General features: G+C 36.6%; 1 protein-coding gene across 5 annotated transcripts in view; it reads left to right on the top strand.

The window, feature by feature from the left end:
• The window catches only part of phactr4a (phosphatase and actin regulator 4a), an 81,289-nt gene that overhangs the window by 46,753 nt on the left and 18,252 nt on the right, over positions 1–16,284 (top strand). For 3 of the 5 annotated variants that reach the window (XM_055219045.2, XM_055219044.2, XM_055219042.2), the window contains 4 exons: positions 648–812; positions 3,104–3,184; positions 4,778–5,647; positions 11,736–12,128. In XM_055219045.2, the coding sequence (XP_055075020.2) occupies positions 648–812; positions 3,104–3,184; positions 4,778–5,647; positions 11,736–12,128 (1,509 nt within the window). The remainder of the gene's footprint in view (positions 1–647; positions 813–3,103; positions 3,185–4,777; positions 5,648–11,735; positions 12,129–16,284) is intronic. The other 2 variants (XM_055219043.2, XM_055219046.2) reach the window with 2 other exon arrangements.

Below are 16,284 nucleotides of genomic sequence, written 5' to 3'. Positions count from 1 at the left end.
AAGCGTGGTTGTTGCGGTTACTTCCATGCGGTTAAGCTTGTCAGTAGTGCGGTAATACAGAATTGCGGTTAACGCGACAGCACTAGTCCATAATGCACATTTAAATAATTAATCAACAACTAGTTGTTCAGTTTAGAGTTTCTGTAAATTCGGTTGTCACAAGTTAGTTGGGTAGTAGAATGCGGTTGTTGCTGAACTGTGTGTGCACAGAACAAGATTAAGCACTAAAAGGGGAAGTGACAACCAAATTTATATGTCCTGAGTACAAGGCCAATGATAATAAGGGCCCTGGTCACACAGATTGCCCAGGATAATCTCACACTTCCTGTGTGTGGGGCCTTGGGGCCAAAAGTACAAATTAGCAGGTTTAGCTACCCCTGCTTAGGACACATGGCACCATGAACACTTAAGGCCATGTTTCCATAACAAAACAAAGGACAAAACAAAAGGCATAAATTCAGATCTTAACACCAAAGATAAAACCCAATAGAAGAGCTAAGAGTCAGAATCTGAACATCATGACACACAAGACACTGACACAAGATAACACAAACTTGTCACAAAGAACTTATTCTAATTTGTAGCAAAAGTACAAACATAAAAGGTGTTTTCATTATAAAAATGTAACACATTCTTTATGTCCTCAGATGATGAAATCGATCATGGTATGCCAGACGGTGATGGGGCGCATCCAGAAAGAGGAACCCCGTCAACAAAAGGCAAGGGCAAGTTCACCAACCTGGGCAATTTCTTCAAGCCCTGGAAGTGGAGGAAGAAGAAAAGCAGTGATAAGTTCAAAGAAACTTCAGAAGGTTTGTGTCTGTTTCCTGATAATAAAACTACACTGTCAGAACTTTTAAAAAAAATTAAGTCATTTGTTGCTATTTTCTTTGTAATGTCTGCACACTGATTTAAACTGCTCCCAAACAACTGTATTAGTAGCGCAACGTTTCGACCATCAGGTCTTTATCAGGCAGGATTCCCATGTGGGATCAAATCAACTTTAAATAGAGGCAAATGATCACCTTCTACAAACCCCTACTCAAGATCATGTGATGACATAGTACAAATCGTGTGAGAAAAAAATATGATTTAGCTTTTAATACATTATATAGCAGTATCAAAAATATACATAGATCTTAAATTGTTATGAAATAAATCTACAGCAGATGAAGCACAATCACTATAATAGGCTTAATATCATCATTTATTTCTAGTGGTGTCAAAGTATTTAAGGTGAATATACTTAATCATTTGGTTTGTAATGATTTCTTCTCATATTCACCTCCTTGTGAGGGCTTTTTACCTTCTCTATACCAATATAATGTCAATCACTGACAATTTGACGAAATGAGATGCAATAGGACTATGCATAAAATTTGCTATAGTTTGATGTGCCATTTGCTCATAGTACAAACATCTTTGATCAGAAAGACGAGAAAGAGATGCAACAATTGAGGTCTAATTGAAAATAAGGAGCGACAAGACCTTAAAACAGACTCCATCGCCTCATAGGACCTGTCATATTTATAATATCCATAACTAGAGCTCCGTCTCTCATATACAGGTATTTATCCTGTCTTTAGGTTTGTGCATATATTCATACTTGTTCATTTTACATATTACTTTATGCATAAATACAAAATACAATGCATACTATAGCTTCAATAGTCTATGAAATTAATAGATTCTGTCTATCAAGTCTTAATTTGTTGTTATCTTTTGTGCATTTTCACTTCAACACTTACTTACACAAACAATATAAACTGAAAAACATATATGTCATGACATATACCATTACTTATTGACGTATTGTATTATTGCGGACAGTGCGTGGATGACTAAAATAATTGCACTTATGTGTAAAAGCACACTGAGCGCAGTTGGAATGCCTTGTTTTTTACGTGAAGGAAATTCAGTTTGTTTTTTATTAACCTTAGCTTGCAAGCACTGTGTCAGAGGCACAATATGGAATTTCTTTTTGGCACTATCGATCCATTAATTATGATAGCCCAGTATCAAAAATCGTTTCGTTAAATTAGCGGATTTTTTTAATAGTTAGATTTATCTGTGGTGCAAACTCCCTGTACTCGCTTAAATTGACTAATGTGCAAACTCTTTATTAAAGGTATAGAATGTAAAGGTCCAAAGTTAAAGATCAAAATAAATGTATTAATTGGAGGTAGGGATGAGACGGTTAGAAAATTTCATATCATGATTATAGTGACCAAAGTTATCACGGTTATCAATATTATCATGGTTTTCTTAAATTGAGATGGAAATGTTCAGAAAGAACTGATACACACACTGGAAACATTTTAACAAGTTTTATTTTTGAAAATCAGCAAACAACAAATACAGTTAGCAGCTATATGCATTTTTTTAATCATAAACATTAAATCAGGGGTGTCCAGCCTATTTTGTGTGGCAATCTACTTTTAAAATGATAAAGCCGACAAGACCTACCTGCTAAAAACATTTTTTAACAAAACACTGTTACATTTTTTAATAACACTTTAAATGTGTGTTAGGAGGACTATCTCTACGTTGAATTTAGGGCTGTCACCATTACTCCATAATGATAATTACATTTTAAACGATAATACTACCGCCAGGACATTTTATCATGGTTAATCGTGAAACCGGTAATCGTTCCATCCCTAATTGGAGGGAACATTTCCTCACCTGCACATCTCTAAAGGGTACAACTCAACATGTTTTATTTATTTAGATTATAATAATATCATTTATATTTAGGACATTTAATTACATTCTACTGTTTAAAAAAACTCAACAAACTTTTAAGCTAAGGGTGTCAAAATGAAACCCAATGTGTAGCTTTTGCACTTTTTTATGTACACTCACATGTACACATGAATAGTGATTAAGCTATAATAAGCAAAAAATCTAATACATTTTTTTAACCTTTTATCTAAATAATTAATCGATAAAATAGTTGTCTAATTAATAATTATCAAAATCATCATTAGTTACATCCATAGATCAGTGGCATAATAATTATATTACATCTTGTTAAAACGAGCATAATAGGTTGCTTTAAAAAAAAATCAAAGGAACTGATACAAATACTTTCTTTTGTCAGTTCTGGAGAGGAAGCTGTCCGTGAGGAAGCCCAAGCATGAGTTGATAGAGCGAGGATTACTGAAGGACATCCCAGAGAATGGTATGACTACTCAATGGGGACAGTTGCACTTATTTGAAATTGCATGCGTGCATGTATTAGGGATGGAGCGGTTCACAGTCACGGTTTGGTATGCACATTGGTTTCAGATTTGGTACGTGTTCGGTACGAAAGAAAAAAAAATGCTAGAGATTTTTCAGTTTATTTTGAAAAGACAGTAGTGCAAATTAGTTTCTTCCAGTTAGCGCCATTTAGTCTACTACTGGAACTAATGTAACATAGTTTTTTTTGGTTTAGAATAGGGTATTACTGTTATAAATATGTAAGAACAAATTGGTCCCATATGTGGGCCCTTGACATTTTAGAAAATGACTTTCAATGTGTCATTTGCTCAAAACGGTGATGAAATATGAAAACTACACTCTTAGAGCTTTCCAACGATATATAGTTTGTACATTTTTTTATATGTAAATATGTAAGGATAAAATATACATGCAAACTCTGGTGTCCCGCTTCTGGCATTTTTATGTCTGAGAACTGTTCATCCCATTGACTTAATGCATGGCGGGTGTGTTGCTGTGAAACCAAGGGAGTGTAATGTCGCATTTTGTGCCATATAGACACGCGGCACATTCAAAATAACTTGTAATAAACTACAAAACAGCACGAGCCGGCATCACGCCTCACGCGTGCAGGGCTTATATGCTCAGAAAATAAACACTGCACAAGTGATACACAAGTGAAGGTAACCTAACATTTTTCTAACAAACAAATTACTCCCATATCAGCAATTATCAGCACAGTAATCACAAGAGTAACAGTTATTTAAACAAAAGTGGAATAACAAAGAAGTTCTTCGAACTGTAATAAATAAAGAACACCTTATTAAACTTTTAATATCAAGTTTATTTACAGATCCTCAGGCCATCTGATATGTTGGTGACACTTTTTGTCAGTAGAACAATAAAGAAGATCTCTGTAATATAATGCAAGTCAACGGGGCCGTCACTTTTGAGATCTCAAAAGCAGATATATCCATTACAAAAGTTATCCTGATGACTCCTGGTGACATATTGACGTCTATTGAATTGATCAGATTTTGTGAGAAATTGAACATTATTTACAACATTATTAGCATTAATGCAGAGCATCTGCCAACAGTCTTTGCTTTTGACAAACCAGTCTCTCAGCGTCATGCCCCCACTTATATAGCGGGAGTGTAAAGCGAACTTTCTGCTTGGTAGATGCTCTGCATTAACGCTAATAATGTATAAAAAAAAAAAAAAATCTCAAAATTGAAAATCGAATGTCAACCCACCGAACAAATATTCCAATAGCCGAATATTCTGGTCCAGCCCTTTTTTTTTCACAATCAAAGTTTTCTGCCACTTGCTGAAATTTGTTAGATTAATTCCATAATAGGATCCTGGCATAGAAACAGAAATCTGTTATAGCTGTCTGTAATGTTTTAAAATGTTATGAACAGTTACTTGGCATCTCCAATTCAATTCTAAGGTTTTTATGCATTACATAATTTCATACATTCTGTACTTTTTTGTAGTATTCGGTGACATGCGGCTTTGAATAAATTTTAACTGTTATTTTTTTCTCAAAATCTGGATTGTTTCAATCCAGTCTTTGTTTCAGAGTCTAACAGTGTGACTCATCCTAAAGGTACTTTAGTAAAGAATGGCCAAAAACCTTCATTGACTGGAGACCGCAGGACGGATAATCCATCAGATGTCAAAGGATCATCACGGCCACCAACAGAAAATCAGAGAAATAGCCTTGCACCTGAACCAGAGCGTCGCAGCAGATTGCCCTCCGATGTTAGTCGGAACAGGCAACCTTTGGATGTGGATGCTCGAACCCGGTTACCACCTGATACGGACCGCCACAGTAGATTGCCCTCAGACACGGAGAAGCAAGCAGGATCGTTACCAAGAGAGCGACACGGACACGATGACAGAAAATATCGAAAAGATGAAAGAGAGGAGAAAGAAAGTAAGGACAGAGATAGGATGGACAGAAAAGATGACAGGGAAGGCCACAGAGAGGACAAAGACAGACGAGAGAGAGAGAGGAGGGATACAAGGCCAGATAAGGATGACTGTCACGAAAAAAGCGAGCGAGATGAACGGGACAAAGAGAGAAGAAGTGACCTGGAGAAACGGGAAGAGAAAGACTGGAAAGAAAACAGGGACCGAAAACCAATAAGAGACCGGAAGGAAGATCAGAAAAAACTAGATGAGTCAAAGAGAGATGATCGAGAAGAACGGGAAAGACGCAATGAAAGAGAAAAAAAAGACATCCGGAGACCAGAGCCTGTGAAACAGGTGTCTGATGGAAAATTAATACGGCCTCAGTCAGAAATGGACATTCGACCTGGTCTTCAGAAAAGCTCATCTGAAACTGGACTAAAGGTCCGACCAGTTTCTGAATTCACGCAGAGCAGCACACTGCCAAGATACACACCACTTGAGGACGAGCTGAGAGCACGAGCAGGTAAAACTCAAATATTTGTTTACCATTCATGAGAAATTACCTGAATATATGGCAGAATCACATTATTCAAAAAAATGTGCCTCAGGTAAACAAAATGCAATAAATAAAAAACAAAGAATGATTTATACACCAACATTTGCATATAATACCCTTTAAAACCTTTTAAACCGATGTTTTAAATCATTTTAAAAATACTTAAATAATAGTCTTGACACACTCACTGTATGCAATTACCAATACTTGCAAGACATCCATTATTACAATATTTATAATGTTAGGTTATTTTGTAGTATTAAAATAAGTAATAAGATACAAAGCTTAGAAGCTGTGCTGTGTTTGAAATTATGTCATTGTTAAAGTGCCCCTCAGTTGTCTACTGTGTCCCATCCTCAAACACTTCAGATGGCTTGTGTGGTTTACATCATGTTGAAAAGATGCTGTGTTCTGTGATGTTAAAGCATGTTTGTGTTTTTTTTCACTTCCAAATGATGATTACATTTCTTAACTTTTGCGCACTTATGCAATTGGCAAAGACACGTTTCCGTGCAACAAGTAACAAAGGATTTTAACTGTAACTTAGCACGTCCCGTTGTTATGGACATTTCGTTTCCAACACCCACTGTATGTGGAAAGACCAAACACAACAGACTGGACCAGCTGGCTGGTCAGAGCAGGCTCACTGAAAGAAGGGGTTTAGAAGACTAAAGGGCGATTTATAGTCGTGCGTAGGTTCCGTGTTTGCACGCGGACGACGACGCAAAAGTATAAATGAATACCGACGCAGAACCTACGCTGTCGCGCCTACGCCGTAGGACCTATGCACGACTATAATAAGCCCTTAAAGGGGGTCGCACACCGGACGCGCAGCGCCGTTCTAAAAAAATCGAACACATTGTTTTCTATAAGTATACGCACACCGGTGGCGCCTGTCCGCGCCGCCCAGCTACGACTCAGGAAGTTGCTCAAAGTTGTAGACTCTATCTGACGAAGCTTGCGCTATTTAATGTGCACTTCCGGTTTACGATACCTCCGATGTGTCCTAGACGTGACTCGGCACTGAGCTGCGCATTAGGTGTGCGACCCCACTTAAGGGACAGATTTACTAAATGAGGCAAATTAGCACAAGAGCATTAAATGATGGTGCAAATAGCAGTTATAACACACATCTAAACATTAATAAATCGGGTTGGTTGCGTGAATCATTTAAATATTCTTCTCCCAAAAATGTTGCGTCTGAATGGAAAACTCCTAGACATGCATATGCAATAACGTCAGTTGCAAAAATATCTAGACTACACGTTTTCAGCAAAAATTAGGTGATAATAAATTCCTATTTTAACAAAATAAGAGTGCAGAACATTAATACATTTAAACCTGTTTTAGGGGATGTTAAATCAGAGGTTATCAACTCTGGCCCTTGAGATCCTGCAGAGTTTCGCTCCAGCACTGATCAAACACATCTGAGCAAAAGTAATCAAGGTCTTTAAAAATAGCAGAAAATTGCAAAGTTTGATCAGGGTTAGCGCTAAACTCTACAGAAAAGTGGATCTGGGGGGCCAGAGTTGAGAACCTCTGCTCTAAAGCAATATTAGGAAACTTTAAAATGCCAATATAATGCCATATAATAAGCTGTTTCGTGATTGGGATGTGATTTATTTTGAAGAAAACAGGAAGTAAATCGCTTTCTCAACACTGGAGCCCATCGTTATGTTAAAGGTCACGCTCTTCCTGATAATGTAATGTTGCTGTTTGAGCATAAATAATACCTGCAAAATGATAAAGCTCACTGCCAGGTGATATATTTTCTTTAACAGAATTCCCCTTTCAAAGCCTACAGCGAACGGACGGTTCGGACTGCAGTCCTCTATTTCCTGCTTTAATGACGTCACTGAAACAGTTTTTTGACTAAACTCCGCCCACAGGAATACATCAGTTGCCAGCTTTGGCTCAAACGGCTCTGCTAATCTAAACTGCTGTTGAATCATAACACGCTAAACAAACTACACAATCAGAACTCGTTACGTATTTCTGAATGAAGGACTTCATAGAACAAGGAAGACATCAGCCCGTTTTTACGACAGTGAAAACAGCGTTATACAGATAAGTTAATTGTGTGGAAAAATACAGCGTTTTCTTACATGTAAAACATGAACACGTTATATTGAGCACTATAAACACAATCAAAGCTTTAAAAACAGAAAGAATGCGACCTTTAAGTTTGTGGCTTCTATTTTTTGTCGTTTTGGATACACAGCCCTCTTGCCATATCTATGATTACGGGTGCTCCAATAAATGCTGATATACATGGCCAATAACTATTCTGAATCGCACAGCCGATATTATTCACAGCTATTTCATGTAATATGGCTTTTGATCAGTTAGTCCTTATCGATCTGAAATCACTGTTAGTTTGAGTCGTTTGTAACATGCATTTAAAAAAGCAACACTCGTCAAACATAATCATTATACATATTCTTTATTATCATGAAAATTTCTGAAAAGGTTTGAAGAACAGCATTTAAGCCTTTTCCTGGAGCTGCGTGTCATAGCTGCGTGTGTATGGTTCTGCACGAGAGCGCCCTCTGGCTTTTGGGTGTAGCGGCATTTCACCGTATTTCATTGAGAAGCATAGCAAGCATCACCCCTACCTATCATGATATGGCTTATATGATCTATCGCTTGTGCCACTCAGACGTAACTCTACTGCGAGCATCAGAATGTTTTTACGTAAGCAGATGAGTTGAATGACTGTCGCGCAATTGACTCTCGCCTTTTCAACTGCACTCTGGCATGATATGTTATCACACTATCTACGTTAACATGCAATCAAATAATCCGTTCGTAATCATATTGACAGCTCAATTAGATTGAAAAACCTTCATGGACACCTTAATCAATACGATTGAGGTCGATCAGATGCAAATTTCAATCATATTGAAAGGGGTGGTGTATTCCAATCTGTGATCCAATCATCAGAAGAAAAGTATGCATGTAAATCTCTCTCGATGAGAGATGCTGTGTGCTGGGTCCTCTGCTTTTTTTAGTTCAGATTTTGGCTACTGTTTCCATCACTGATTTTTGGGTTAAAGATGAAAGAGTTTCATTCATTAGTTATTGGCATTTGGGCTGTGAATATTCATTGGGAAGCTTTTTTGCTAGTTTTAAATGTTTCGGGTACATGTAAACAGTACTGTCATAACCTGCAATCAGATAAAATTCAGTCAAATTGACAAAATTTTGTGCATGCAAACATAGCCATTGTGTGTTTGCACCGGAGCCCAAGTAAACCATTAACCAAACCACGCTCACACTAGTCAAATGAATCAGGCTTTAGGGGTCCAACGTGCTTGAGCGCAGTTGGGTTTGGAAAGTGTGAGTTAGGGTTGGGCGATGTCCCCATAAATTGGCAGTTGACGATGGTTACGTAAACCATCGCGATGGACGATGATATCGTTAGGTGGGGGGGTATTTTAATTTTTCGTTATTATTCGTTATTATATAATTATTATTCGTTATTTTACTTTATTACTTCCACTTAAGAAAAGTTGTGCACTTTTTATTTTAATATATATTTTACATAAATACTATTCTGTACTTAAAATCTATAATTTTGTTATTTTACTATCCCAACTAATGTCTCTTTCCTATAGGTTGCACATAAGGGGGAAAAGTAGCTTTAATCCACTGAAGAAGAGTTGTGCACTTTTAAGCACTTTTTAATCTCTTTACATAAATATTTTTTTCTATTTAAAAGCTATAATTTCGTTATTTTACGAACCCAACGACTCCTCCGCGCTTTCCAAATTTTGCACGTAAATATCTGCATATGTGCCACCAGTACTCCGTCAGAGAGCGGGTCTTCAGCACCGCGGGGAGCAGCCAGCACTTCAATCCGCAGCTTATTAAAACTAGACAAAGTGAACAGGGCCAGACACATCGAAATTTAAACATGGTCTGTGTATGTAAATCCCGCGTTTCGGTCGGAGTGTTGTTCCCGTTTTCTTGTTCTTGACGTTGGCTGAATTCTGGGTTTATATCCTAATCTGCCGCTTCAGTGCAGTATAGCCTCAATGTAACAATGAGCACGATCTCCCGAGACACTACAATAGGCTACTAATAAATGATTAATATGGGCTGTTTTCTTGTACAAAATTAATTATTTTAAGATAAATGTACAACATGTAAAAAGACAAGATTCTAGCAATGTCAAGATTAGGGATGGGCATTTTCCAGTAACTTACTATTACCAGTAATTTACTATTACTTTTAATATTTAATTTTTCGAATATTTAAGCTCTTAAAGAACGAATATTCGTTTATTTAAATTATGTTAATTAAGACATGCGTGTTTTGTATTTTTCATTTTGTCATAATTTCACAGAAGGCTTATAATTAGGAAATATCCACAACAAGCTAAACTTATATTCTGTATGTATATATATGTATGTATTTTTAAGTTGAAAACATTGTTATATATATATATATATATATATCTTAAAAAATATCCTACAGAAAAAAATGCGTTAAAACTTAATGCGGAGCGAAGTCTAGTCAAATCCTTAGTTTCAAGTCGGTCGTTAGTATTAATTCATTACTGTTTGATCTTACATACATTATATTATACCAAATATTATACACTAACCCCAAATCTAAGCGAAGTTTGAGGACTTGCGAAGTTTAAAGTTTGAGGACTTGACAAAGTAGGCTATCATTTAAACAGACTCAAAACACCAAGAGCCCGGAGCAAACGAAAAATCACATCTACATAACCGACTGCTCAGTCGCCATATACATATCTTCTCAGTTTAGTTTGACATGTATTTGTGAATAAAGAAAACCGTATTTATCCTACCTGCTTCGGTGAAAGCCCGTTCTTCTGACTAGATACAATAGCCTAATGCTGGTGCTGCGGAGAAAACTCTTCCTCGTGATGATAATTATCCGATAAAAACAACAGACGGATTGAACAAGATTGAATATCGGTATTTAACATTATTTTACAAATAACGTAAGCGGCTCGATACCTTATTGTTGACTGTGCAAAGTTACTAACGTTAGCTTAATTTAACAACATTTCACAAAGACGGTGCTTTGCTTTAAACTGCCATGTGCAGTTATCCGGTTCATTTTCAAAAGAGCACCGCATATAATAAATGTTCTCCGTTTCATTTCGTTCTCCGTGTCTGTCTCCTTATTAACAAAATAAAGTAGACTTTATAACAGAAAGCTTACAAATCTCTCATGATGTGTTGAAGCGGGCGGCGGAGAAGCACGTTTAATAACACGTGAGCCCTCACTGAGCCAGTGGCCAAATACGGCGCGGCGCGGACAAACCCGGAGATAAAAGGAAAAACGTAAATTCGTCTGCAATCTGCATTGCCAAACAATCAGAAATACATACAAATTAATGTTCATTTATATTTTACATTTAAGTCTGTAAAAGACAGTATAGATAAAGTGAAAAAGCATTAAATAAGTTGTTACCCTTTGGTGGCACATTAAAAACAAACAAACATTCGAATAGCATTTTTTAAATTCGAATTATTATTGCCATTCGAATATTGGAATATCCGTGCCCATCCCTAGTCAAGATCAAATGCCTGACAGGATATTTTCACAGACTATCACACGTCACGTCTCAGGCATAGACTACAGTATTTAAAATAGCATATATGCATTAGTTATATTTTCTATTTAATTTATAGAGCAATTTACGCAAAGATATTAGGTTAACTATAGTCTATATAGTCTAGAAGAGAGTAAGTGTATGACGACTCGCAGCGTAGTGGGGAGGGGGCGTGGCATCACGATGGTGTCTCTCCATCGTGATGTCAGTCAACCATCACGATGGACGATGATATCGTCTATCGGCACAACCCTAGTGTGAGTATGCCCTAAAATCCACAAAACTCCAATCTTGATTTCATAAGGTCTTTTGAAGCGCTCATTCATCCAGAAACACATTATCACTGCAGCACTGTTTATGCAGGTATAAGATTAGGCTTATCTTATTCCTGGTCCACTCCTGCCTCCCCTGTGACTGTGTTGTGTAATCAATTGTGTTTTTTGTGTCTGTGCTTTCTGTTAGGATCAGTGGGAGTGCGGTTTACTCCTGAGCCCAAACCTGGAATTATCTTGGCAAGAGAGTCACAGCCACACACTAAACAGGCCATCCTCCCGCCTAAATGGCTCATGGCTGCTTCCTCCTCCATTGAGCCTCCTCAAGGCCCATCCTCATCTTCCTCATCTTCATCTTCGTCATCTTCATCATCATCCTCGTCCTCTGCTCCACCTATTGCAAAGCCACCTCCCCGGACTGTGTCTTTAAATGTTGATGATTCTCGCAGCATTATAGCTACCCCATTAACTCAAGGAGACCATGACATCCCGCCCACTGTGCCTGCCCACTCCACCCATCCGCCCTCTACTGCCACTGCTGGTCCAAAACAGCCTCCTGTGCCCCCTCCGAAACCATCTCAAGGTAAGTCAGGCCCTCTTTATACAGCTTCAACTGTACAGGCTTTGTGCTTCCCTCTTGATAGACCTTAATTTGCATAATCTGACGTAAACAAAATTGAGAGAACAGTCAAAAGGTGTAGGCGAAACCTAGCCAAGGTCACACATCCTATTTTCAGTTCATGCCCTTTTGTCCAAAAGAAAAGTGTTTTTTTACGTATTTGCTTTGGCTAAATGGTTGGCAGCAAAGTACATAACAGCACTACAAAGTTTTTGTTATATATTTGTAGAAAGTTTTCTCTTTCAAAATCTAGTGAGTTGTCTTAAGTAAAGTGCTTTAAAGTAGTATCTTAGAACTTCTATTTTATTAAGTACTGAAAAATGGTGATACAAATTTTTTGTGTATTTACATTTTTTTATAATTCACCCAATATTTGCACATATTTTCAATTATTTATGAGAACATTTGTTACTTATTCTGCCAAAGAAGAAAAGGGAAAGCATAGATTTTGCACAGATTATTTTATATCATGTCATATTCAATTCAAATTATTTTGATTTATATAGCGCTTTTCACAATTGTTTAATTGTTCCAAAGCAGCTTTACATTAATAAAAACAGGAGAAAATGTAATGTAGTTTGTAACATATAAGTTACATTAAGCCAATGTCAGCTGACCCCCAATGGGTTAAAAAAACCTCCTATGAGAAAAACCCTAATAGGGAAAAAAGTCCTTGGGAGAAAAAACCTTTAAGGGAGAGCCAGACTTAGCTGATCCCATGGAATATGTACTGTTTATATTAAATACTTAATCATAAAAATGTATGGGTATTACATTGTAATTTAAATTAAAGGAAGCAGTTAGTTGCTTGTCGCTGGGCAGACTTAGACGATCCAGTCGAAGAAAAATACTATGCTATAAGATTTATTGAGAATTGGAAAAAAATGAAATAAAGGGAAGCGGTCAGTGGCTGCTGGTCAGACATCGTCTAGGCATTAGGATGATGGGAGGTTAGTAGATCAGTGGTGTGATAAGCTTCATGGGAGCAGGAACTGTCTGTTAGTCTCGTTGTCCTTGGATTCGAGGACAACACAGGGAAAGAGAAACAAAGTCCTATTAGCATAGGGGCTACAATATAATAAATGTGTGCTCAGTTCAGGACACACTAACTGTTGCGGCATAAGTATATTTACTAGACGAATTATGTGAATGCTTTGTTAAAGAGAAATGTTTTTAGCTTAGACTTAAATTGATTGACTGTGTCAGATTCTCAAACGTTTTTTGGCAAATATCATTCCAGAGCTTAGGGGCTAAGTAGGAAAAGTATCTGACACCTTTAGACACTTGATCATACTTCTTAGACACTCTTGCAGCAGCATTTTGAACCATTTTTTTTACCTGACTTGCGTGACGACTCCTGAGTAACAAGTTACTATAGTCGATTCTTGAGATCATAAAAGCAGGGATAAGCTTCTCTGCATCTAATGCAGACAGCATATGTCATACAAATAACAGTTTACATCACTTATTTTTATATTTGAAGAGTTTGGTTTCAAAACGCAATAAATCTATTTTGACCAATTTCTGTAAAAACTTGTTTTCTATACCAATAAAGTGAGAAGATGAAAACCACTATTTTCTGTAACAAACTTTCACATAGCATCTTAAGGTTATAAAAACATAAAAAATTCAAATACATAACTTGATTTTCAAAGATTTATTATAAAAACTAATTATTTTTTCCACAAAATGCAATAAATCCATGACAAGTTTTTTTTCAAAATGCTTGATCTATTCAATCAATGTATAAATTTGCATTCATCTTTGACATTAATATTCATTTAGTTGACTAGTGGTATATACTGATAAAAATAAACATTAATGGCATTAATCAAAACAGTTACTTTGTCATATTAAGAACACTGTCATTGCTGTGGTTATACTTGACGTCATTGCTTAACATTTTTCACAGCGATCAGCTGTAAAATGTTTTGGTCTTGCTCGATTTTCGTTGACTTTGAGTAAAATAATGAAAAGTTTTTCATAAGATCACCTGGGGTCAATGTGAGAATCTTGATGCTGTCGGGAGAACAAGTGACCGGCTCCCGAGTGCCTGTCGTGTAAATTATTAGATGTTGATGGCTTACATTTCTTTCCTGTCACAGAAAAACATCACAGGTTTATCAATCCCATTATTACAGTATTATTTTGTTTTTGTTTATTTGTTGATCACGAAGTACAAAGTAGATGAGGAAAACTATGATTCAGTGTACTCAACGGGCTGCCATTGTTTGTTTACATTGCGTGTAATGGTGCGCTGTAATTTGTGAAGCGGATTTCTGTAGAAAAGGATGAGTGGCGTTTATTGCGTTTTGGGAAAAAAGGGAGAAAAGATGACAAAATAACATGGCGGATATTGGATTTTGCCTAAAATTAAGAATTTGCTTTTAAATTCTGACATGATATAATACTGATTTTGGCATTAACAAAAAACCAAACTCTTCATTTGTTTTCATTTTGGGTGTATTCCCAAGGGATGATGGCGCCCTATATATATATACCGTATATATAAACATTTATTGGCTGTCCAAAATTATTTTAAAACAGATGAATCAAACAAAATTGTGGAAAATTTAAATATGCTATAAAGCAGCTCTGCACGGAAAAGTGGTGTCATTATCGAGCTCAGATTTTGTAATAAAACATGAAAATAACAAGAAATGTTGCCAACTTCAAAGGACAGTAGTATGTATGGGAAAGTGGTTACAAGCATTATGTAGATATTTATCTTTTGTTTGTCTGACAAGTTATCGCTAAGTTACAGTTTATTTTGTGACACGTTTCTGAAAGGACTTTACTTTAGGAGAGAGAACAAAATGCACATCATGTTTCTTCTCTTATTTTTGCGAAAACGCACATCATTTTGTTTTTATTGGAAATGGACACAAAAAACTAGACACTTTAACGATTTAAATCATGTATATATTATATCTGTATGTCCAAAATCATATACAGATATATTTGAGTTATTTAAGTCTCTTTGCGCAGTGATTACGTGCAGAGACAGACGCGAATAAGCAGGGTTTTAGATGTCCGGTTTGCTTATGTGATTATAAGTCGTATGATTTATTAGAATAGCACAAAGCGTGTCAAATATAGATGCCTCGTGCATTCGGAGAGGCGTCTGGTCGTGTGATTAGAGACACTTGCGATGTACACAATGTCCCTGCAATGCCGAGACAGAGTAAATAAGATTTTAGACATCCTGTTTGCAATCGCGTCGTTTATAAGAATAGCACAAATATAGATGCATCGTGTGTTTGTGGAGGCATGGTGCCATCGCGTTGTGTTGTTTAAAATAAGCACAAAGGAATGCCTGCGGCTGTGCTCGCAATGAACAGTAAGGAGACAGACGCGAGTAAATAAGGTTTTAGATGTCTGGTTTGCTGCACTCAGAATCAACAACGGTAAAACAACACCCATTTACAACACTGAATGCAGAAATGGGATAAGGCATTGACTGTCCCTTGACTGTGGGGCGTGAACCACGCATATGGATTGTCTCAACTATTTTACTTGTGAATGGCACAGGGGTGTGGCCATCTCAGTTAATTTCAGATAATGACGTAACGAGAAAGAGGCTACCTCTCCTTTTCTCATACAGTTTACACACAGGAAGAACATTTGTTTTCGGTTTCACATCATTTGAAAGTAGATTCCAAGCATTGTGTAGACTTTTATCTTTGTTTGTCTGACAAGTTACAGTCCTTGCAAAAATATTTACAAAGTAAATTTTGCGACACGTTTCTGTATGGACTTCAATGAGACAAAGAGAGCAGAATGAGCATCATATTTGTTTTCTTATTTTTGCAAAAAGCATAACATTTTGTTTTTGTTTGGAGTAGACACCAAAAAAAAAAAACTAGACACTTTAAAAAAAATTTAAGATGTATTAATCATTGTTGATTTTGTAGGTTTTTTTTTAAGTATTTTTAGTCTTTTTTGCACTGATAAGAAAAAAAGCAGGGCTTTACCGCACGCGATAACGTTGACCCCTGGGTGTTAAAAAATTACAATTATTTAACTTGATTTAAAAATTAAGTAAAAGTGTACTTTGTGTTTTCAGGTTTATTTAGGGCAAAGGGATCATTAATACTCCTGATTTCACCAAACCATGGGT

The sequence above is a fragment of the Misgurnus anguillicaudatus genome, chromosome 20 (genome assembly GCF_027580225.2).
Source record: "Misgurnus anguillicaudatus chromosome 20, ASM2758022v2, whole genome shotgun sequence".
Classification (NCBI taxonomy): domain Eukaryota; kingdom Metazoa; phylum Chordata; class Actinopteri; order Cypriniformes; family Cobitidae; genus Misgurnus; species Misgurnus anguillicaudatus.
This window is presented reverse-complemented; position numbering and strand designations above follow the sequence as displayed.